Source organism: Neolamprologus brichardi, chromosome 12, assembly GCF_056152115.1.
Source record: "Neolamprologus brichardi isolate AB-2024 chromosome 12, ASM5615211v1, whole genome shotgun sequence".
Lineage (NCBI taxonomy): Eukaryota > Metazoa > Chordata > Actinopteri > Cichliformes > Cichlidae > Neolamprologus > Neolamprologus brichardi.
Genome location: NC_142115.1, coordinates 18833631 through 18855413, shown reverse-complemented (window position 1 = coordinate 18855413; position 21783 = coordinate 18833631). Strand labels below are relative to the sequence as shown.

General features: G+C 41.3%; 2 protein-coding genes across 4 annotated transcripts in view; one reads left to right on the top strand and one right to left on the bottom strand.

Annotated features, from left to right (window-relative positions):
• Window positions 1–12491, top strand: part of pip5k1bb (phosphatidylinositol-4-phosphate 5-kinase, type I, beta b) — a 33004-nt gene extending 20513 nt beyond the window's left edge. For all 3 annotated transcript variants that reach the window (XM_006784145.2, XM_006784146.2, XM_006784147.2), the window contains exons 8-15: window positions 3906–4102; window positions 4447–4530; window positions 4971–5019; window positions 5184–5268; window positions 5975–6133; window positions 7977–8103; window positions 11005–11128; window positions 11215–12491. In XM_006784145.2, coding sequence (XP_006784208.1) covers window positions 3906–4102; window positions 4447–4530; window positions 4971–5019; window positions 5184–5268; window positions 5975–6133; window positions 7977–8103; window positions 11005–11128; window positions 11215–11217 — 828 coding nt within the window. In that variant the 3' untranslated portion in view covers window positions 11218–12491. The remainder of the gene's footprint in view (window positions 1–3905; window positions 4103–4446; window positions 4531–4970; window positions 5020–5183; window positions 5269–5974; window positions 6134–7976; window positions 8104–11004; window positions 11129–11214) is intronic.
• Window positions 12492–12743: 252 nt separating this feature from the next.
• On the bottom strand, window positions 12744–20766 carry LOC102775962 (ceramide transfer protein-like). Its single transcript, XM_006784144.3, has 8 exons — window positions 20424–20766; window positions 18455–18547; window positions 17631–17726; window positions 17263–17395; window positions 16921–16991; window positions 16684–16812; window positions 14614–14743; window positions 12744–14042 (listed from the first exon to the last, which is right to left on the bottom strand). The coding sequence occupies exons 1-8, from the start codon at window positions 20544–20546 to the stop codon at window positions 13915–13917; spliced, it is 903 nt and encodes a 300-aa protein (XP_006784207.2). The 5' UTR covers window positions 20547–20766; the 3' UTR covers window positions 12744–13914.
• Window positions 20767–21783: the final 1017 nt, after the last annotated feature.

Below are 21783 nucleotides of genomic sequence, written 5' to 3'. Positions count from 1 at the left end.
ATATGGTGTATGCAAGTTGGACTGTTTTGCAGCAGCTGTTACAGAGACTGTGCTGTATAGTTTACTGTCATGGCTTCCTGCGTTTGCCTCCTAAGCGGGAAGCAAAGTGCCCTCTAAGCAGAATCTCTGTCCATTTCCATGAGTAAGCAGCTAACCCCGTCACCCCAGGAGAGGCCGCGGACCAGAACGCAGAGTAAGGGTCGGCAGAAGCTAAGCAACAGGGGGCATAGGGGGCTTTGGAGGGAACGAGGAAGTGGAAGAAAGAGTTGTCCTTTAATAGCTATGATAAAAAAAGTAATGTTCAGCTGTTTTTCCAGAGCCTGCAGGGAATGTGGGAATGTGGAAAGTCAGAGTTTAGTTGAAAGAAGAAATGGTGTTTGAGCAATGCTTGTGACATTTCAGAAATAACCGATACTCACGGTTACACAGGACACTTCTGGAGAAATGCCGGCTGTGCTCTCTTCTTAAGTCTCTCCTCTCCATTACTCTCCAGCTCCCCTGATACTCCCCCAAATGCCAAAACAACACGAGGCATTAATAATTCATGCTGAACTCTACTCTACAGAGAGAGTGAGACAGAGAGGGTTTATTGTAGAGTGTGCGTGCATCCACCAGTCTGACTCTGGCTGTGTGTGTGTGTGTGTGTGTGTGTGTGTGTGTGTGTGTGTGTGTGTGTGTGTGTGTGTGTGTGTGTGTGTGTGTGTGTGTGTGTGTGTGTGTGTGTGTGTGTGGTGAAGAGCATTGCTGTCACATTACAGTGACTGTGCAGTGAGGCAAACATAATGACTGTGATGCTGAAGATGAAATCAAGCTGTTGGGAGACTTTTCTTCACAACACATGCTTGGCTGTCAACACTTTGTCATTTTGTGGGCAACTCAGGCCAAAACAGCATTAAGAAATATACACTTTTGGCCACTTTATTAGATACACTTGCTAGTACTGGTTTGGCCCCCTGTATGTCTTCAGAGGTGCCATAGAATAGCATAGATTCACAAAAGTGCTGAAACATTTCTTGGGCATTTTGGTCTATATTGACATGATAGCATCACACAGTTGCTGCTCGCTGGATATTTTTTCTTTTTCTGACCATTCACTGTGAGCCCTATAGATCCAAATCCCAGCAGATCAGCAGTTTCCGAAAAAACTCTGCCCAGCCTGTCTGGCACCAGCAACCATGTCAAGTCACTTAATCGCCTTTCTTCCCCATTCTGATGCTCACTTTGAACTTTAGCTTGTCGTCTCCGCCATGTCTCAGCTCCTGAAAGCACTGAGTCGCAGGAATGTAATTGGCTGATTAGAAGATAAACATGTGTACCTAATAAAGCGGGTGCAAGCGTATTTTAAAATGCAAGCTTTTGAATTTCAGACACCAACAAGGACAGAAATGGAAAGATTTAGTGCAATGCAGGCATGAACATGTGATAGATGGACTGTAATGGGAGTAATTTTGAATTATAATGACCGCTGTGTGGAAATACAGGGTAAAAAAAAATAGATGTTTTTCTTTTTTCTATTAACAGGTGAATTAAATGTGATTGTCTGTAATTATTCTGGTTAGACATTGATTCCCTTCTAGCTGTCGACTGGTTGATTAATGTGATTAAAGTGTTTTGGGGCACAGAGAGCAAATTTCATCTATTTTCTCTTTATTTTTAGCCATTAAATTAACCATTGTATGGAAAATAATGTTGTTTGTGGAATTAACAGGTCAGTGGAAAATAGGAAAAATACAGCAGAGTGTGAAAACAAATATTACAGAGAGGGAAGCTCATTTGATCACTCGGGTCTATTTCAAGAGTCAGGAAGTGTGTTGCTCTTACAGCCGTTATGTCAGCAGTCATTGAAGCCACTCATTGCGTGGCGTCGTGACGTCATGGAGAGCAGTACGAATATGAAAACATTTCGCCCTACTTTACACCCCTGTGGGACTTTTCTTTTTAAAGTTTCAGATCACAATGTGTTATGTTTGAATCATTCTCATCCTCTGTGCTTTAAGAAGAATGTCAAATAAAGTAAGCGTACAAAGAACGGAGAACAAGGGTAAAAATGAATTAGATTTCTTTCTAATCAAGGCCATTTTCTGAATCAAGCCCTTTTTTCAGTTTTTATTGTGTCATTTCATACCGTTTTTTACCCATTGTGAAGAAAAGATCTTAAATTACCAACACTGACAATGTGATTTGAGTTGTGGCTTTTGTGGCCTCCTCAAGTGGCGGGTTGGTGTTTGTTCCTTTCTGCCCCATCACGACTTCTGTGACAAACCAAGCGTTCTTGAACTGGACTCGTAGTCGGTGTATACTTGGAAAAAGTTATTCAGCTTGCTCAATGAATAGACTAGGCTTTCTTACTAAGGAACACATGTATTTGTGTATTATTGGTGTATTAGTGCAAAGTCGGGCAGCTCTACTGGCTCAGAGCTGAATGGGTGGAGGAGCGCTTTAGGCTAGACGATGATGAGAAACATCAAAATTTGTGGAGGATTAAGCTATGCTATGACAAAGCTGGCTTCTCACGGGAGCTTTAGTGCAGTATTATTATTACTTTCACTATGAGACAAGAACGGTTGTGTTTGAAAGCAGGAACTAAAGACTGTACCGGTATGCCCCTCAGAATAAGTCAGATTAAAAAAATCCAAGGAGAAATTTTGCATAAATAACACACAAACGTGGGTGTTCTCTGTCTGCTGTGATGCTTTGATTGTCCGTCGGGGAAAACTGGGGCCCGGATGCTCGGTCGTGGCTTTCTGTAGGCAGCGTGATGTGTATGGCTCTATTCAAAATGGTTGCTGTTTGAATAGGCTGGGGGAGTTTGAGCGAGGGGATGCAAATAGTTGATATGAAAAAAAAGAGGGGTGGGGGGTGATCGGTGAAAAGGCCCTGTGTTTGTTTTGAGTCACTCATTAAGTCTGCTTGCAGTTGTGTGCATGAATGTGTGCAGCTTTGACTTTAAATATCAGCAAATGCTAACTTGATTTACAATGAACACTAATAAAATCTTCTCTGACTTTGCTTCGAGGATTTCTTATCTATAGATAACTTCATTTTTCTCTGGATTCTGGGCCATGACTGTCTGTGATTATGTCAGGTTTTTTCTGCAGTAAATATAGAAATCTTTGTGGGAATGCATAGTGTTAAAGCATTTATCTGGTTTATTCACTCATGTTTAGACAGCCTGTTTCATCTGATTTTTCATCCCATATAAACACATTAAAGCGCGATTTATGACAGAGCTGCATTAATTAACAAGTCTCGAAAGCTCAACTGGCATTGTTTTGACCTTAAACGAAGGCAGAGTTCAGTGGTAGGTGTGGCGTAGCTGCAAGCTCCATCCCATCAGAAGATGTGTGTCATTTTTATTCTGCTGACTGTATTTGAAAGCAAATGGCTTCAGGCTAAGAATATTAAACCGTTACCATAGCTTGTCTTATTTTTCTTGGTTGTTTGTTTCAGTCTGGGTCATAAAGTAAGCCTCAGTACACGGCAGTGACCTCAATCCCATTCCCAGAACAAGCTCCCACCTCACTTTCTGCCTTTTTCCTGCCACAGGGTGGCTTTTCTTGAGAACTGGGTTCCCATAAAGTCAGAGGGTTTATGGGAAGCTTGGTAAAAGGCTCCTCAGACGGGTCGGTGTGTAACACTTGGCTCTCTGTGGTGAAACACCTTGTTTATTTGGCCCTGAACAGGTTTCAGCAGAGATTTCCTGTTGCTGGCTTTCTGGTCTTTCATCACCCGACACACTTTTGACTGAGCTGGGTGATAAAAGTGTTTTAGGAAGGAAACAACTCCCCCCTCGTGAGAGTCTAGTAGAAAACTTTTCAAAGTTTCAAGAGGTGGGAGATTGAATCATATAACGATATCCAGATTGTGATATTGAGTGAACTCTTTTTATTTGTAATTTGCAATAGGTGCTTGAGAGTTTCAAGATCATGGACTACAGTCTTCTGCTGGGCGTGCACGTCCTGGACCACAGAGAGGGGGGCGAGCAGGGACAGGCAGGGGGTGATGGGAGGAGACCTGTGGCTCAGAGGGTGCTTTACTCCACCGCCATGGAGTCCATTCAAGGAGACGGCAAGGCTGCTGAAGCCCTCACCACTGATGACACGTGAGTTTATTCAGCCTGGGAGGGCGAAGCACACACATGCACACACACATGCACACACACACCTCCTCTGTTTGTCTCCTGATGTCCACTTTTTCCCTCGCAGACGTTACACAACCTTTCACAGAACGCTCAAACACACAGTCGGGCTCTCGCATAACCATAGCTGCAAAAATACAAACACTGTTCTGCATATTTACAGCAACACACACACACAAATGTAAATACTGCAGGAGCCTCTTTTACAAACACTCGTAAAAAGTGCAGAGGCACGTTTGAACGTTTATTTGAACTACAGCTGCTTCTAAATGCTGCCATGTTTTGGTTGTTTTGGTCTTCTTTTTCAGGATGGGCGGCATTCCTGCCCGAACACACAAAGATGAAAAGCTGCTCATCTACCTGGGCATCATAGATATTCTACAGTCATACAGGTACTGATGCTAATGAAACTGAAAAACACTGGATTTTTACTGTCTTTCCTTCTTACTTTGTCTAGAAAATAGATTAATATGTTGACTTCTTGTGCCACAAAGTCTTATGCGATCCAATCGCCTTTTGGGTCATCAGCTTTTCCTACTCGTGGTGTTTTAAAAGCATCGCATAAACCTTTGTGAGCCTTGTCGGCATCAGACTCTTGACAGCGTAGGCAAAGTCAGATCAGGTCAGATATGATGAAAAGGCAGAGTTTGTGTACTTTTGCTTTCTTAAAGGCTAAATGTTGCTTAACTTGAAGGCAGAACTTTAAGTTGAGCAAAGTTTTGCGCTGCACCCAGAGGGAAAAGTGAAACCTTTTAGGTTTGATCGGGCATAAAGGGGAATTTGTTGTATAACCTTCGTAACAAGGCCTCTTTTTGTTGTGTTTCTCCTGCAGGTTCATTAAAAAGTTGGAGCACTCATGGAAAGCCCTGGTGTACGATGGTGTAAGTTGATAGCCTGCTCAAATCTGATGGAGCAGCTTTTATGAATGAGCCTTTTATTTTGTTACGTCCTCTTTAAAGTTACCCGTGGCTGTCCGATAAAAACCTGACTTCTTTTTTTTTTTTTTTTTTTAATTTCTTTCCTCCCTTTTCTGATTTGTCCTCAGGACTCTGTCTCAGTCCACCGGCCTGGGTTTTACGCCAGCCGCTTCCTGAAGTTCATGAGCACACGGGTCTTCAGGAAGACTCAGCGTAAGTCAGCTGACTGATCATGGTCATACATGTGAAACTAAAGGAGGAAACAAAATGTGGAAAGCTGGAAATCCTGCTCTGGTAACGGGAATGAAACTGTAGGCAGTTTATCTTGTGAATTACTGAAATAGCACTGGGTCTTTTAGAGTCGGCTATTGGATAAGCTTTTGAAGCACATGATCAGTAAACTCAGAGATAGGAAAATAGTTTTCATAGTTTTTTAATAGTTTTATCCGTAGCATCTATTCTCAGTGTCCTGGGTGTGGCTGTAGGTGAAACCAGGAAGCTGTTTTGGAACATCAAATATAGAAACAAATGTTACCATGTCGGACCCCCTTTGTGGAAATACATATGGCTGAGGCACTGATTTGAGGATTTAGCTGCGCTGTTAACCATTGCCAAGTCCCGACAGAGGGAGATGACAGGAAAGGATTTTATTTCACGCCCTCCTCAGGAGGCAGAATAAGAAGTGGCTTAGGGGACATTTGTGTCAGCGTCATTGTGCATTTTAACAGTTTAATAGCTTCTAATTTTGGAAGCAGGGCATTGAAGTTTTCCTCTGTGTGAACACTGATTTGATTTATCTCCCCCTAATTATTGCAGTTTTTGTCTCCCTCGCCTCCAAGTCCCTGAATATCAGATTGTGGTCCTTTACCTGACTCATGTGCTCCTTTTTTTTTTTTTTTTTTAAATTTTGGCTCCACAGCAATTCGATTCTCCCCTTCAAAGAGGACCCGCACTTCCATCCCTGCTCTGAAGTCGTGCTCACAGGAGATCCTTTCATCGCAGGCAGATGAGAGGAACGAGGAGGACAGGAGGGACCGGCTGGTAGGAGCGCGCAGCCTCGCCAGCTTGGATGGACAAGGTACACAAAACAAGAGTTTGACAGATCAGCATCTGTGCCAAGGAAGTGGGGGTGGGATTGGTAGATCATAAAAAGCACTTGACATTTTACCTTAATCCTCGCCACGTCTGCCTCTTCAAGCTTTGTTTTGCGGCTTATTAGAGCTTTTTAGAAACACTCGAGGCCAATAAAGAGCTGCTTCCACTCAGCCATAAAAATGTTGTCCTCTCAGCACTTCCCAAGAGGAGGAAGCAGTCAGTGGTTGATGTATTGTTTGGCGTTGATGGAAATAAACAGAGGTTACCTTCCTATTAACATTACATCAGTTACAGTATTTGTGTGTACAAACTGTGTATAAACCATCCTTAGATTGAGCTCCCCCTACATTCTTACGTGATAAAGCAGCTACATCTGTGTGATCTTTGTGTTTGATAAGGCGAGTTATTCAGCCAACAACACACCGGAAGAAATGTGGGTGTGGAGCAGAAAGATAAGTCACGGGGGTCATTTGTCCTCTCCTCTAATCGAGCCCTGCCCCAGCTGTATCTCCAGCTGTGATGCAACAAACTATAAATCCGTTTGGGCTGTTCCTAAACTTCCCGACTCGCTCTTATGGTCACTGAAGGGGTCTCGGGAAGGACAGGAAATCGGTTTTCACTCTAAAGGGAGTGGCTCGTATGTCAGTTTAACTGGAAGCATCTAAACAAAGTGTGTCGCACATGCTGCTGCTTTGATCTGAAGTGGGCTGGACCAGCGAAAATCCCATTTCTGTCAGTGTAAAGAAATTTATCTACATATTTAATCCATTTCCATCTCAATATGAGAAAAAAAGTGTGTGTTTAACAGTATGTCTCCGTTTTTGTTTTTTTTTCCTGATAAAGAAATTCTGCTGTAGTTAATGAAAGAAATCGGTCACTACGACTCTTTGGCCTTTAATTGTAAAAACAAAATGTGTAAAAGTACAGAATTGTAGTAGCTCATTTCCCCAGACTGCCCTGTAATGTTTAATTCACAGAAATGTCTATAGGAACTTAAATGTCATTCAGTCATTTATCTATTACTTCATTACTTTGGTGTGATATGAATGGCTGTGGGAGGGGATCTTTATCAGTAGGACAAGCTGTAAAATGTATGAAAATACAGGTAAAAGTCCAAAATGTATGCTCTGCTTCACAATCTCCAAAGATGTCTCGTGGGCTGGATCAGAGTCTTCGCCCTTTCGATTCTGGCCCCTGGGCCTTATGTTTGACACCCTAATCTAATCAGTTGCATTAAACTCTCATTCGCTGCCTTGTGTCGATGATTAGGTTTTGAAGTCTGCAAAGACACGGCAGAATTACAGGAAAAACGTACTCGCTTTTCCTCGGATACATCCAGTGTCAGCTTTAGATTTTATTCAGCTCAGCTTCCAGGAAATGCTTCCTTTTAAGGGGGAACTCTGATTTTACAGCGTTTGGTGTTCTCACACTTATCTGGAGCCGGAGTACTCAGCCTAAAGTTGTAAAATGTGTGGGATGGCCCAACCGTAGAGGTCAAAATGCGCCTACCTGGATTGTGGAGTTTGAAAGTCTGAAGGCACAGGAGTGTTTATTGTTTTACTGTTTTATGGTGCGCTCTAACATCAGGCTGTTGTGGCACATGGCCGCCCTCGCCCGAGCTCTTCCTGTCGCCAAGTGTTTGCTCATAGTTAGATTGCTGAATCGTTAGGTTTTTCTCTGTGTTTTTTGTGGGGCCTTTCCCGTCACTATGAAGCATCTTTAGATGACTGTTTGTATTTATTGGCACCATGTAAGTTAAAACTGAGCCCACCTGAGATAGGAAACCGTCACATGTTTAAAATTTAGTTTTCTTTTTTCCTCCTCAGCCGTGTTCGGTTCATATCTGCGCCCCGACATTGTCCCAGCCAACCCATCCTTCTACGAGGGCTCCTCCATGGGAACTATCTCCACCTCCTCCATCTTTGTAAACGTGGAAAACCAAACAGAGGACAGGTACAGTGTCTCCTGTGTTGACGTTTCCTTGTTTTTCTACACTCACACGATCCTGAAATGTTAGGCTGATCACCTTAAACCATGACGCAAGGCCACAAAGAAAAGAAGGAAGTCACGCCTGACATGTACACTCACGCACATGCTCGGGCACTCCCGCCTTATTGTTACCTGTGCGTCTACGTCACATGGTCTTATTGGTGACGTGCGTCATGGAGCATGTTACACACTTAGTTTGCCTGCATGCATCCAAGTACACGTGCACGCTTCCTAGACAACATATGAATCAGGATGCGTGGTGTTGTAGTGGACGCCAGTGCAATGTCTTTCCAGGAAAACTTTTATTTGATTGGACTCTTGTGGCAGGAATGACTTTGGATGGCTCAAGTGTCACTTAATGAAATGCTTTAATGGCACAGCATTGACTAATAGTTGAAACCCTGATTTTTAACACAATCAGAGTGTTACATTAACAGGTTTCATTGTGACTTTTACCAGTGTGGAGAGAGAAAGTGTGTTAAAGCTTTATTTCCTGTCCTGCTAAAAGCCTCTAAGCCCTGCATCCCCTGCCCTTTGCATTTTTTTCTTCCCTTCCACCTTTCAGTGCTCCTCCTGTCCAACAGTGTCGAGTTCAGCTTGCTTTCTGAGGCTGCATTGTGTGACTTGCCCGGTCTTGTCCCTTCATCAGTCACCTGCTGCTGCCCTGACATTGTTCTGTCAACTGTTTTTATAAATATTTAAACAGCAGCTTTGACACACTCTTACTCGGTGCCATTACGCTGCACAAATACGGTGACAAAAGAGGACAAGCAGCGCTGTGGAGACTGTATATCAGCCAACAATAATCCCTGCCTGACAGCCGCTCTGCCTTTTATTTTAGCAACACACTTTTGAAGTGTCACGTCAATATATATATATATATATATATATATATATATATATATATATATATATATATATATTTTAGGGGTGCAACAATATTCGTATCGATATTGAACCGTTCGATACAGTGCTTTCGGTTCGGTAGGCATATGTATCGAACAATACAAAATTTTTAATTTATTTGATCAACTTTTCTTCTGACGATGCTGTCTGTGTTGAGCGCTCAGTGGATCTGCGCTTGACAGTGCAGCCTAGGCGGAGTAGTCGAACGCAGATCCCACTGAGCGCAGGGCAAGCTAGCGAGACAGAAGTTAAGCTCTTGTTGCAACATGGCAAATTGAACCTCCCCCACCCTATTTCAGATTTGACGTTTGGAACTATTTTGGTTTTCATGTGACGTATGACCCTGAAGGTAAGCGCGTCATGGACAAAAGTAAAACAGTATGTCGGATGTGCCATGCAATGCTCAATTACATGGGTGGGAACTAGTGCGTTAGCGTAGTTAGCTCGTTGTGGCATTAACGTCATTTCAGATTAACGCTGACAGCACTAGTGGGAACACAACGAATATGACTGCACATTTACGCCAACATCATCCTAGTGCAAAGACAAGTGGAAGCAGACAAAAACAACAAGCAGGCATGCTACAAACTTTACCTGAGTCATTTAGACAGCTGTTAGCACGTGATTCTCCTTATGGGGACCTGATATGTTTAATATGCTGCTGAGAATATAGCCCAGAAGAAGCGTATAGTATAGCTTTTATTTTGGAAAGAGCCATTTCTCTGTAATAAACTCTCTTTTCCAAAGATGAGTGATTCCTCGATCAGATATATATATTTTTTATTACTTTATTGTTTCAGCAACATTAAATTTAAAAACTGTACTTTTGAGTTAAAATATATATTTATAATTTTAATAAATGACAAATTAAAAAGGCATGAACATTTTTTTTGTATCGAAAAAATATCGAACCGTGACACTAAAGTATTGAACCGAACCGAACCGTGAATTTTGTGTATCGTTGCACCCCTAATATATATATATATATATATATATATATATATATATATAATTTTTTTTTTTTTTTTAATAAAGCTGTAGCTTATCCGTATGTCTCACATCCATCTGCAATCTCTACAACTATAGCACCATGCTGCTCTTGTTCTAATTGGATTACATCTCTTTGAACCCCTAACATAGTGTGTCATATGTTAGAAAAGGGCAAAAACACATTCCTGAATTTATCAGGAAGTCTGCTGATGTGCATATAAGGGAAAACTATCTTTTGTTGCCCCCTAGTGGTTAAACAGAGACTGCAACTAAAGGCAGGATGAACTTTGCAGTGCGAATGTGCGAGCTACGTTCAAACTCCATATATGTGACTTCTGTATGGATTCAGTCTAATAGCACTCTATTTCAGCGTTACGCTTTTGATCCATTTTTAATAAGTCCCTCCCCCCATTCCTCCTCGACCAATTCAACTACTGCAAGGAATTTCCAAGATCTGTAGGCTGCGCGTTAGCTGGATCTCATTCGTTGAATGCGTACATGCATGAAGAACATATTTTCTGTCAGAGTGCAATATGCTACAGTTTTTATTAGAAAGGATAGAAAATTGGAATTTCTGTGGATGTAACTTCCCTCCAGTGGAAACCAAAATGAAGGAGTTAACTTTTTAGGTCTGTAATTTCCTGGAAGAATTCTCTTTTAAAGCTCACTTGTCTCTCTTACCCCACATTGAGAAATCTGTAAGACTCTCTCTCCCAGCAATTCCTCTCAATTTCAACCTCCCGTTTGGCGTTTCTGAGACAATGAGCCTCTACGTCCCAACACCAGACAGGTTTCTTTGTCTCTTTACGTCAGAGTCCGCAATAAATCTGCTGTTTGTTTGTTAAGGGGTTTTTTTCCAATCGCTTTTCCAGCACTGTTTATACAGCTGCCCTGCTCTAACCGGGGCTTTGACGCAGACGATAAGCTCTCAGGTCCGTCTACAAGTTAACGTGCGACTGTGTTTTTCAGGGATGACGTCGCATCCAGCTCCACCTTCACCCTGGAGGACAGTGCCATCTGCCTTACGTCGGAGCAGAGCACCATGGACGTGGACATGGATCGAGATGACGGATCGGTTCTTGACGTCTACCTGGTGGGTTCATTTATTTTAGGTTATTCTTGTTTAAATATTGACTAGGCTTTAGCTGGATATACTGACTTATTCTCTTTGTTTCACAGTGAAAGGAGCAGCTTTCCAAACATTCATTTTCTCCTGCCAAGCATAAGACAATCGCCACACCCCCATTGGACAGGCCATGCTGGCGTTTGACTCACTTTCAGTGCTGCTAGATCCATGTTGCCACTTGTCTTTGCCAACACATCAAAAATGTACTGAGATTCCCACTGGTTGTTGGACTAAAAGTCAAAGTGAAGGAGATCTGCGAGGAACCATGCAACATACCGTGTCACGTGCTGTACATCAGACTGAGCTTTCAGAACATGCGTCAACTCCGCGGCACCATTAGGTTTTATATGTGTGTACTGTTTTCAAGGCCTACAAAACAACTTCAGCATATTTGAGGAGACGGTAGATGCAAACCATTCATGTGTTTAGATGTTTTGTTTGGGTTTTTTTCTTTCCCTGCTGTTCAGAAAGACATGAAGGACACTTTTACGATTCGCGACTGCTTTAGTTGCTGTTAAAATGAGAAATGTTTACACTGAATTTATGGTGGCATCTTTGTCCCCAATGAGGAGGGACGCCGCGTTGTCACACGAAGGACACAAGTTGGTTTTGTAGCCGCATCCAACACCTACCAGGAAAGACTCCTGTGAACAGACTCGATACTGAAGCTGCCGAGGCCAAACCCGGGGTGCGATCCTGGTTTAAGCGGCCTGGATTTTTTCCTAACTGTGCCGCTCGGAGAGGAGCGTGAAGCGAGCAAAGACTGCGGCCAGGCCTCGGCTGAAGCACGGAGCAGGAGGCACTTTTGACATGTTATGATTTCTGTAAGACAGATTTCTCCAAGGACACTGCTTTAGGCGGGTGGGCTACCTGACATAAGCACAGATGTGTGAACATGCACTTTTTTTAATCTTTATTATTCAAATGCACACTTGTTTTGTCGTTGACACTACATGTACAAAGACAATGAAGCAACACTGTAGATATTTTTTTTCTGTTTGATGTGGAACTACTAGTTTCATGAGGTTTGCGTCATGACTGAAGATGCTTTTACTCAGGATATCCTTTGATACTGAATAAGTATGTCCTCTTTAAGTTCAAGTTCTGAGACACGCATTCTTACACTCGGTGGCGGTCCAGTACCGCTCCGTCAAAATCATATCCAGCTATAAGTGTTTGAACTCCACGATCACGTCAGTTGAGACCATAATTTATTATGTAAATCCCAATATTTTACCATTTGCTGAAAATATACTTTCATCGCTGAATGTATAGACAATGCGTATTTATATAAAGAAGAGACTCCTATAAATAAAAATTTAAAACTCAGTGTCTGCCTGTGAATGCTCAAAACATTTCATGTCATGCGTTTGCAGGTCATAGCTGTGGATGTTTAGGAAGTGGCGGTCTTTAGTGAGAGTATGGGCAGAAACCCTAGGCATGCAAACACGGTGGTAACACGTAAACTCCACGTAGAAACGGCCGTGACCTGATTCTGTTCCAACGCGGATTATTGCTGCTTTCCACAGAAACCAGTTTCATTGTCACGCCAGTGTGAGGAAGAGAATACGATCGGTTCTGCTGTATATTAACTTTAATTTACAGAACATTGCAAAACATTTACTGTCAAATAAAATTTCTCATATACAGTTTAAAAATATACAAACTATTTAAAATACAGACAAAACTGAAATCACTAAATACATTCTGCTCATGTAGCTACAACACTGTGCAAAACGTCTGCAGCCACGCCTCATTTCATGACATTTGCCTCCAGATTTTCTTGTAATTTTTTTTTAAGTGGTTTTCAGAAATAGTTCTCTGGGCTCTTCCAAAGATTTTCTTTAGACATTGGCTGTTTTTATTAAAAAATTAAAAAAAAATTTTTATTTATTTTAAACACACATTTTCAGTCCATTCCTTGTACCCAACCATTTTCAGAGGTATGTTTTTAGTTTAAGCCTTTTAACATTATCATATGAAAAAGGCACCAAACCAAAGTTAAATGCTCCTCATCGCCCAAGATATACTTCTTCTGACTGTTTCTGTCATTAAATTCAAGTGTTTAAGAGTCACAAGTGATCATTTATTTTAAATCTACAGTTTTCTCTGTACAATACACCGTGTCCACTGTGCTCTCTGAAAGCTACTTTATAACAATATTAAAGATTTCAAAGCTTTAGGCCGTCAAACTGCAAAGAGTCGTCACGAGACGGAGAGAAGAAGTGAAAGTGTTCACACCTCATCAGTGCTTTTGCTGTAAATATCAGTTTAGGTTTTTTTGTTTGTTTAATTGATCTTTAGTGAAGCTTAGCAGTACCAAAAAAGGAGAAAAAAGCAGCTGTAATACTACTGATTAGAGCAAGTCCCCCCCCCCAAAAAAAAGTCAAGAAATGGATAATCAATAGAAATGCACGAAATAATTTACCCCAAAAAAATCACCTCAGGAAATTCTTGTGCTTACATACAAATCTAGCTAAGATCATAAACAACTACTTTTGTTTTAAATCTCGAGGGGCATCTGAATAATTACAGATTCAGTAGATCTTACCTCGTTCACTTCAATAAAATCAATCCAATCTCAAAAAAGAAAAGAAATCATGAACTTAGTTAAACTTAAAAGGTCAAAGATTGTATGCATGGTAATTAAATTAACCCAATAAAACAAAAATATACAAATATAATTAACTATAATTATACAAGATGTAGCTGCCAGTCAAGTTGTGCTTGGGGTCCTGGTTACCTCGTTGAATTCAGAAAAGGATGGGCTTCCCGGCGGTTTTCTCCTGGACGTAGGAGCTGAAGCGTTTGAGGAACTTGGGATATTCTCTCTTGGCCACAGGTCTGAGGATTGATGCTGGAAACCAGCCTCCGGGGTTCACTGCAGTCACACAGAGAAATGTAATCAGGAAACAGTGTGTTCCCACTGACTTATGATAAAACTATTAATAATAAACCTGCACAGGCAGCTGTGTGGGATGCCCTCTGGCGGGACGTGGTGATTTAATATTTATGTTTTTAAATGAACTCCCTCGACCCGCTCGGCATCTCTGACAATAAACTGGCTTAAGATTCATCCTGCAGCGCTGCTTTATGTAATAACCTGCTTGTCTGCAGGGGCAGAGGCTGCAGTCTGGACTAAAATTTCAAAGTAATACCCCAGGCTGGGTCATCCTTGTGTCAAAACTACAAAATTCATTTAACAAAAACAAAAAAAACAAAGAATGGCATGTCAGTCATTCAAACGAATGAGTAACCAATTCTACTATATTTTCTTTGATGGTCTGAACAACCGCTGAATAACCCATCCAAACATTCAGACATTCAAGGTGTGCTTTTCTCATCTGTCGTCTACAAAATCTAGTGATACATGTGAGGACTGTAAGACTAAACAGAGGCTTTGTTCTGCTGTCTGCTGAGATCAAAGCCAGATGCTTTTAAGAGGCACTTACCATTGGCAACATAGCTGACCCTACACGAGATGTTGTCTCTGCCGATCTCTTTGTCGCCCTCTGGTGGACTCACCAGCGTTTGGCAGATCATTGCAACATTAAGTTTGGCACGAACACACCGGTTTGTTAGCTGAAAGTGAAAAATACACGAATAAATAAATAGGAGTAAAAACAAATTAAACCGCCCAAAACAGACACATATCTCACTGATATGACAGACAGACTGGGGTCAACATTGTTCTCCCATTTACTCAATAAGGCCTTGTTTGACAAGATGATGTTTGATACTAACATGAACTAAATGCACTGTTACAGCACTTGGAGGTGTGAAGAGAAAAATATGCATAAGCAGTATGTTTACCCAGCTTTCTTTGTCAGGCATAATGTATTAAACCTCAAATGTAAGAGTTGTTCTTATACCAGGAGCAGTGCTCATGTCTGTTTTCAGTCATCAAGGTCATGCTACGCTTAAGCACTCGAGCTGAAGGCAACTGGACGTGTTTTTACTTTCATTAAGATTTTTCACATCTCATCTGAGAGTCTTCTTCAGTCATAAAGGCCCAAATATTTAATCTCTACTGGGATTGGCCAGAGTCGCCTCTATTTTTTGAGGCGACTGAGGTCCTTCAACATCTGCCGGACAATGCTCGGGATTTTCTACAAGTCTGTTGTGGCCAGTGCGATCCTCTATGCTGTTGCATGCTTGGGGAGTAAATTGAGGGTTGCTGATGGTAAGAGACTCAATAAACTGATCCGCAAGGCCAGTAGTGTTGTGGGGATGGAGCTGGACTCTCTTGAGGTGGTGTTGGAGAGGCGAATGTTGTCCAAGATAAAGACAATGTTGGATAATTCCTCCCACCCACTCCATGACATGCTGGTCAGTCACAGAAGCACGTTCACTGAGAGACTAAGATTACCAAAAAGCACCACTGAACGCCACAGGAGATCATTCCTGCCTGTGGCCATCTCCCTGTAGCAATAGCTACACCCCTTTTGCACATTCCCTTCTTTCTTATTCAGATATTTATCAATAAGTGACTTATATGCATGTATATATTGTGCTATTTCTTACTTTTTGTAATGTCTGTCTTTGTTACTGTTTGTACTGGACCACTGTAACCAAAATAATTTCTCCTAAGGATCAATAAAGTGTTCTGATTCTGTTCTGATTGTCACCTTGGAGGTGGTCCTGAGAGTTTTTGACTCACCCTGTCATCATGTCAAAAGGAAAGATGTTTCACCTTCACAAACCTAAAAAGAAGTAAAGCTGCCTTTAACTCAAGTGCTTAGCACTAGGACTCTGCTGTAACCCAAAGTAATTGTCTTGTGTATGACTTTATGAGCCTCTCACATGATTGTGCTCGGGATAATTGCCCTGTCGCGTGACCCAAGCTTTAGCTGCCAGTGTCAGATTTGACTCTATAATACTTCATGAGTTCATGAAAGGTGCTCAGGTTCCTGTGACTCCGAAACATCATTCCTCCACCACTGTGTCTGACAGTTGGTTTGATGTGCTAATGCTGATATGCTGTAGTTTTATAACTACTTCAGCCTGAAATATACATGTACAAAACTTATGATTATAAGACTATTATTAGTATTTTTGTTAGGCTGTGACATGGGTTAATGATTAGCAGTACTAACGGCACTAACTTATCATTTCAGTGACAAGACACCCCTGCAGAAAACAGAAAAGAGTGTGATATTTTCCAGCATGCTTTGAATAGCGAAGAGTAGCGCCATCTGGTGGACAAACATTTTAAATTGAAGCGAATTTCAATAGCTTTCAATGGGGCATTTTTTGGCCTTAGATCAAATGTGGATGTGCATAGCTTAACCCTTTTAAGCTAATTTAACTATTCTAAAATTTAAAAAATATATCTTTTGGCAAATATCAGCTATATTCATTCAGCACAGCAGAAAATAGAAAATAAAAGAAATAAAAGAAATAACAGAAAATAAAGAACTGAATGGCACAAAATGTCCCGAACATCATCTATTAATTAAATGAACACAGCACAACAGTCTAGTGCTAAAAACACAAGGGAAGCCTCTGAGGGTTAATCTTACAGGTACATCATCATGCTCCACAGAGATGTTGCAGACGATCCATGTGTCGGGTTCACTTTCATTTCTCGGTGGAATCATCCTGATGACTGACAGGAAGAGCACATCTCTCTGAGCGACAGGCCACACTGTCTAAAACAAAGGAGACACGTGATCAATTCAATCAATCAAAAACAGGCTGTGCAATATAACTGATGAAATGTGCATTGTGTTTCACTGTGCAGTGTGCACTCAGTATACCTTGTGCGTCTGGTAGACAACGACGGCATTATCAGAGAGCTTTTCCACAACGTGGAAATTTTCAACGGTGGCTGTGGGAGGGAGAGTTCACATCAGGTCAATGCAATAACACAAGGAAAGTCAAATAGTAAAATGGTAAATGGTAAATGGCCTGTATTTGTATAGCGCTTTTCTAGTCCCTAAGGACCCCAAAGCGCTTTACACAACCTGTCATCCACCCATTCACACACACTTTCACACACTGGTGATGGCAAGCTACATTGTAGCCACAGCCACCCTGGGGCGCACTGACAGAGGCCATAATAAGAGTAATAATATGTTGGACTAAAACACAGATCTTACTCTCCCAGTCCAATCGGACTGCAGTGTCCCAGAAGTAGTGGCAGACCTCATGTCCAGTTACCCCCTTCACAGCATGTGTCGCTTTGAGAGGATCCAGGACGATGCCGTTCTCCTCCACTTCCCTCCTGTATACCTGTTACACAGCACCACAGACAGAATATTATAAACACACTAACAACTTCACCCGTTACTAAAAACTAAGATGATTTTTTTTCAGGCTTTTAAACGGTTTAAATCACCGTGTACGTCAGCGGCGTATTTTTTCACTGAAGCACAAATAAGTTACTACTACAGTACATTTTAAAATGTGAATGAAATTTAAATATTCGCAGCAAACAACAGAAATAATTCATGTTTTCTGTCCTCACCTTCATCGCCCCTTCTTCTGCTACCAGTTGCCAGTTGGCACCTCCACCCTCCTCCTGGATGGAGTAAGCCATGTGATTCTGCACAGTTTCCTCCACCTAAGAGTCAGATATTATAGCATTACAGTATTTATATGCCTGAGCAATCGTCACACCTTCTACCTGTGTATTTAGTTTTTTTTAAACAGAGGTGTTGATAAAAATAAGAGAAGCCATGAATCCCAGAAATGTCTTAAGCAAATTTACTATCCAACTAAATAAATATTACACACTTGATATTGCTTGGGTGTGTTCAAAACCTCAACAACGCGTCACGGTCCCTGATTTCTCCCAGAATTTTGACTTCCTGTATAGTCAGGTTGTGCTATATACTGAGGGAGTGGTTTAGCAGGCGTTTACGTGACGTTCCCAAACACAGCACTTGAGGGCTATGAATGTTATCTGAAGCAGATGACTGATTAGCTCGATCGAGGCTGAGGAAGGAGAGTTGGTATAGAGCTGTACATCGGAGAGAGATTTTAAAAAGAAGAAGGAATAAACTACAAAAACTGAAAAAGACTCCGCAGCAGGAGAGCAGAAGACACACAACAACCCCAAAAAAGTAGCATTTCATACGAATCTGTACTTTAATATTGCAGTGAGCACAAAATGATGTGATTAAGATTAAGGTCAGGTATGTCAGCGTCATCAGCACCAAGAAGACCTTGATTTGTACAGGGATGATAAGACAAAGATAAGAGCAGCAACTTGTTACCTTAAATTGAAACAAAGGTGGACAGGAGTAGGGTGAATAGCACAGAGCAAACAAACATAAATATGCTGCGCACCTTGTTGGCAAATCTGTGTGTGCCGATGCTGGAATATTCATGACCGGAGGAAGCTGAAGGCAGTTGAACTTTCCAGACCGTCCTTGACTGGCTCTGAGGGAACGAGCAGATGAGTTAAAATGAGAAGATCAAGGAGACAGAAATGGGTTTATGGAGGCCATGAATGAGAACATTGAGACAGCAGTGAGGAGGGTGACAGATGGGTTCAAGGTGGTGTTGCTGGAATTGCATCAGGGATTGGCTCTTAGTGCAAGTTAGTGCAGGGTCAACATTGCAATGAAATGTATGTGACGAGCAGAAGACAGTCACTCAGCAGTATAGTACAGTAAAAAAAGAAAAACATTGTAAAAGAGCAAACTATTTATAAAATATAGTAAATATTTTGCTCTGACTATGATGTTCACATACAACAATGTGTTCTATAATGAGAGTAGGGAGCAGGTGGAAGAGAGCCTGGGGAGGTGGAGGTATCCTCTGGAGTGAAGAGAAAAGAAAGACAGTAGAAGAAATACCTAATATGTGTGTGTGAACGAGAGGGAGACAGGTGTAACAGTGAAGATGCAAGGAGGAGGGAGGGAAGGTGGATGAGTTTTAATACCTGCGCTCAGCTATTTAAAGCATCAAAAGCAATGGACAGTACACAAGAGAGGTGAAGAAGAGAGTGCAGCCAGGGTGGAGCGGGTGGAGATGAGCCTACAGTGGCGACCCCTAACGGGAGCAGCAAGAAAAAGAAGAAGATGGACCAGAACAAGAGTCCTGGTAGGAGTAGTGAGAAGTGAGAAGCATATTGAGATTATTCCCCGAAGATCACCAGTTATTCTCCACTTACTAAAAACCTCTCATGTTTCTTAGTCTAAAATTAACTTGTGTTCACAATATTTTGTTTAATCTCGATAGAATAAATTAAATTGAAGTTGTTATTGGTTGTATTAGTGCTGTGTTTCTTGGCAGCCTAATTTTGACCTAAAATGAACAGTAATTAATATATTATTATAGCTTGAGTGTTTAATCATAAGAAAGTTTTGCACAGGCCTCTATGTAGTCCCCCAAGAGCTACATTTCAGTCTAAAGGCCTCAGTTAGCATGTTAAATGTTAAAGTTCATGACAGTGCAAAAACACTGAAAGAGTGTGGCTTGTTTGGAAGGGTTGCCAAAAGAAAGCTTCTTGTCTCTCTCTCTAAAAAAAAAAAAGGAAGAACATGGCTGCACAGCTTATCTGAACAAATCACTAATAAGACCTTTGGACAGGCAAGACCAAAGTGGGAATGTTTGTCCATGAAGAACTGCACTATGTGTGTTGAAAGCCAAACACAGCATATCAGTAAAAACATCAACATAGTGGTGGATGTGTGATGATTTGGGGTTTGTTTTACAGCCACAGGATCTGGCCACGTTACAGCCAGCCAAGAACTCCTCTGTATAACAAAGTCTTCTTCAGTCAAATATGAAAGTATTTGTCCCACAGCTACTGTAAAGCTTTACCCGCATGCAATTTGACAATTATCTGATGCAAAGCTTCCAATCTACAGCAGAATGACTGGAAAAAAGAGAAGAAAAATCAAAGTGTTGCAATGGCTCAGTCAAAGTCCAAAATGAGCTGCGCATGAGCACGAAGAAATGCTGTCATTCCACATAACAGCTGATCAGCGAAGAAGTAAAATGGTTAGATTATATTCAATAGTTTATCCCAGTCCAATTAGTATTATTTATTCTGTGACTTAGAAGAAAGGAATTATAGCAAACTAGCTAAACTATCTGGACTTTGTTTTTTTTTTTTATTGCTGTGTGGATAAACTAACAAATCAAGTGTGGCTACCGGTGAACTGTAATGCTAACAACAGAGTAATACTATTAAAGTCAGAGGAACCAAACACAAGCAAACAGGTATGAAGGGAGGTGTCGGCATTCCAGACAACACTGCCCACAAAATAAATAGAATGTGTCGTATAACCAGGACACAGAGACCTACTGTAACTGGATGGCTGCAGGTCTGCACAGGTATCCATCTTTGAGTCTCCTGTTTCAGCAGCTGTTTCTTCTTACTTTTCCGTGACTGCTTCGGTGAACTGTGCAGCGAAGTCCCGGTACTCATTTTCTAACTTACTCTCTGAACAAGTGTGGGTAGGTGTGTCCCGCTCCTCGTGTGTTTGCTCTGTGACTGTTTCTGTGTCTCTACCCCACACATCCGCAGTTAAACTTCACATACATAACCAAACACTGATAAGTTTGAGGTTGATTCACTCAGGTAGTCTAACTCACAGGAAATGCTTCCCGGCTTACCTTTACGCACAGAGAGAGAGAGAGCGAGAGGGAGAGGGAGAGAGCGAGAGAGAGAGAGAGAGAGAGGAGGGAAGGAACTGGTTTGTCGAGATCAGCTGAGGATCAGGACACACATGAGGAGCTCTTTTAAAGGCACAGGCCGATCAGTGTCAACATGAACAGGAGAGTGTTACAGGACCGCAAACTGTCCACTTGTTTCATGTTTACTGAGCAGTGACTGTAGGAGTTGAATTTCATAACATGTTTACAGTAGCCGCTTTTATCCGGATAGCTGGATCATGGAAAGGACCGGTGAACTGACTATTCCTGTTTTTCTTGCTGCCTGGACACAGGCTACAGTCTCTTTTTCCTTTGGATGCGATCTGATTTGCATTTTCAGCAGGCGGACCAACACCGGAGCTAACTTGCATTAAAGTGTATGTAGTGTAAAGTATTCACCGCTAGATGTCAGTAGTTATTCTTTCTAATGTTGCCATGATTGTATTTAAGGACTGATGAATACGTAAAATACAGACTACAGCTGAAAGTTAAAAATTAACTACCTTTTATAAAAAGAAGAAAAAACTGTCAAAAAAACCCCACCTATTTAAAATAAAATTACTACATTAACTTAACTTAATTCAAGCTTTTTACCCACATTTGAAGCCACTGCACATCTCTGAGAAGTCAGAAATTAATCAAGTATCACATACAACCACTAAAATTAGTGTTGTTAAGGAATGCAGTAACAATATTCAAGCATATTCTGGTGGAATAACCATTGTAGAAACAAAATTTTTTTGTAACAAGCAAAACTCAATTTAGGACTACTTTGGTAAACCTGACATTGGAAGGTGGTGTGAAAATGTAAACGCTCTACATAAATTACACAGATGTGATACAATGCAGCTGACAGTAAAAACACAAACATATTATATACACAGAGATATAGATTATACACAGACACACACTTAAAATGTTAATAAAATAGGTCCAAGAATGGATCCCTGTGGAACACCTACACTGATGGCAATGCTTTTAATCAAGTTCAAGATCTTTCGTGACACAAT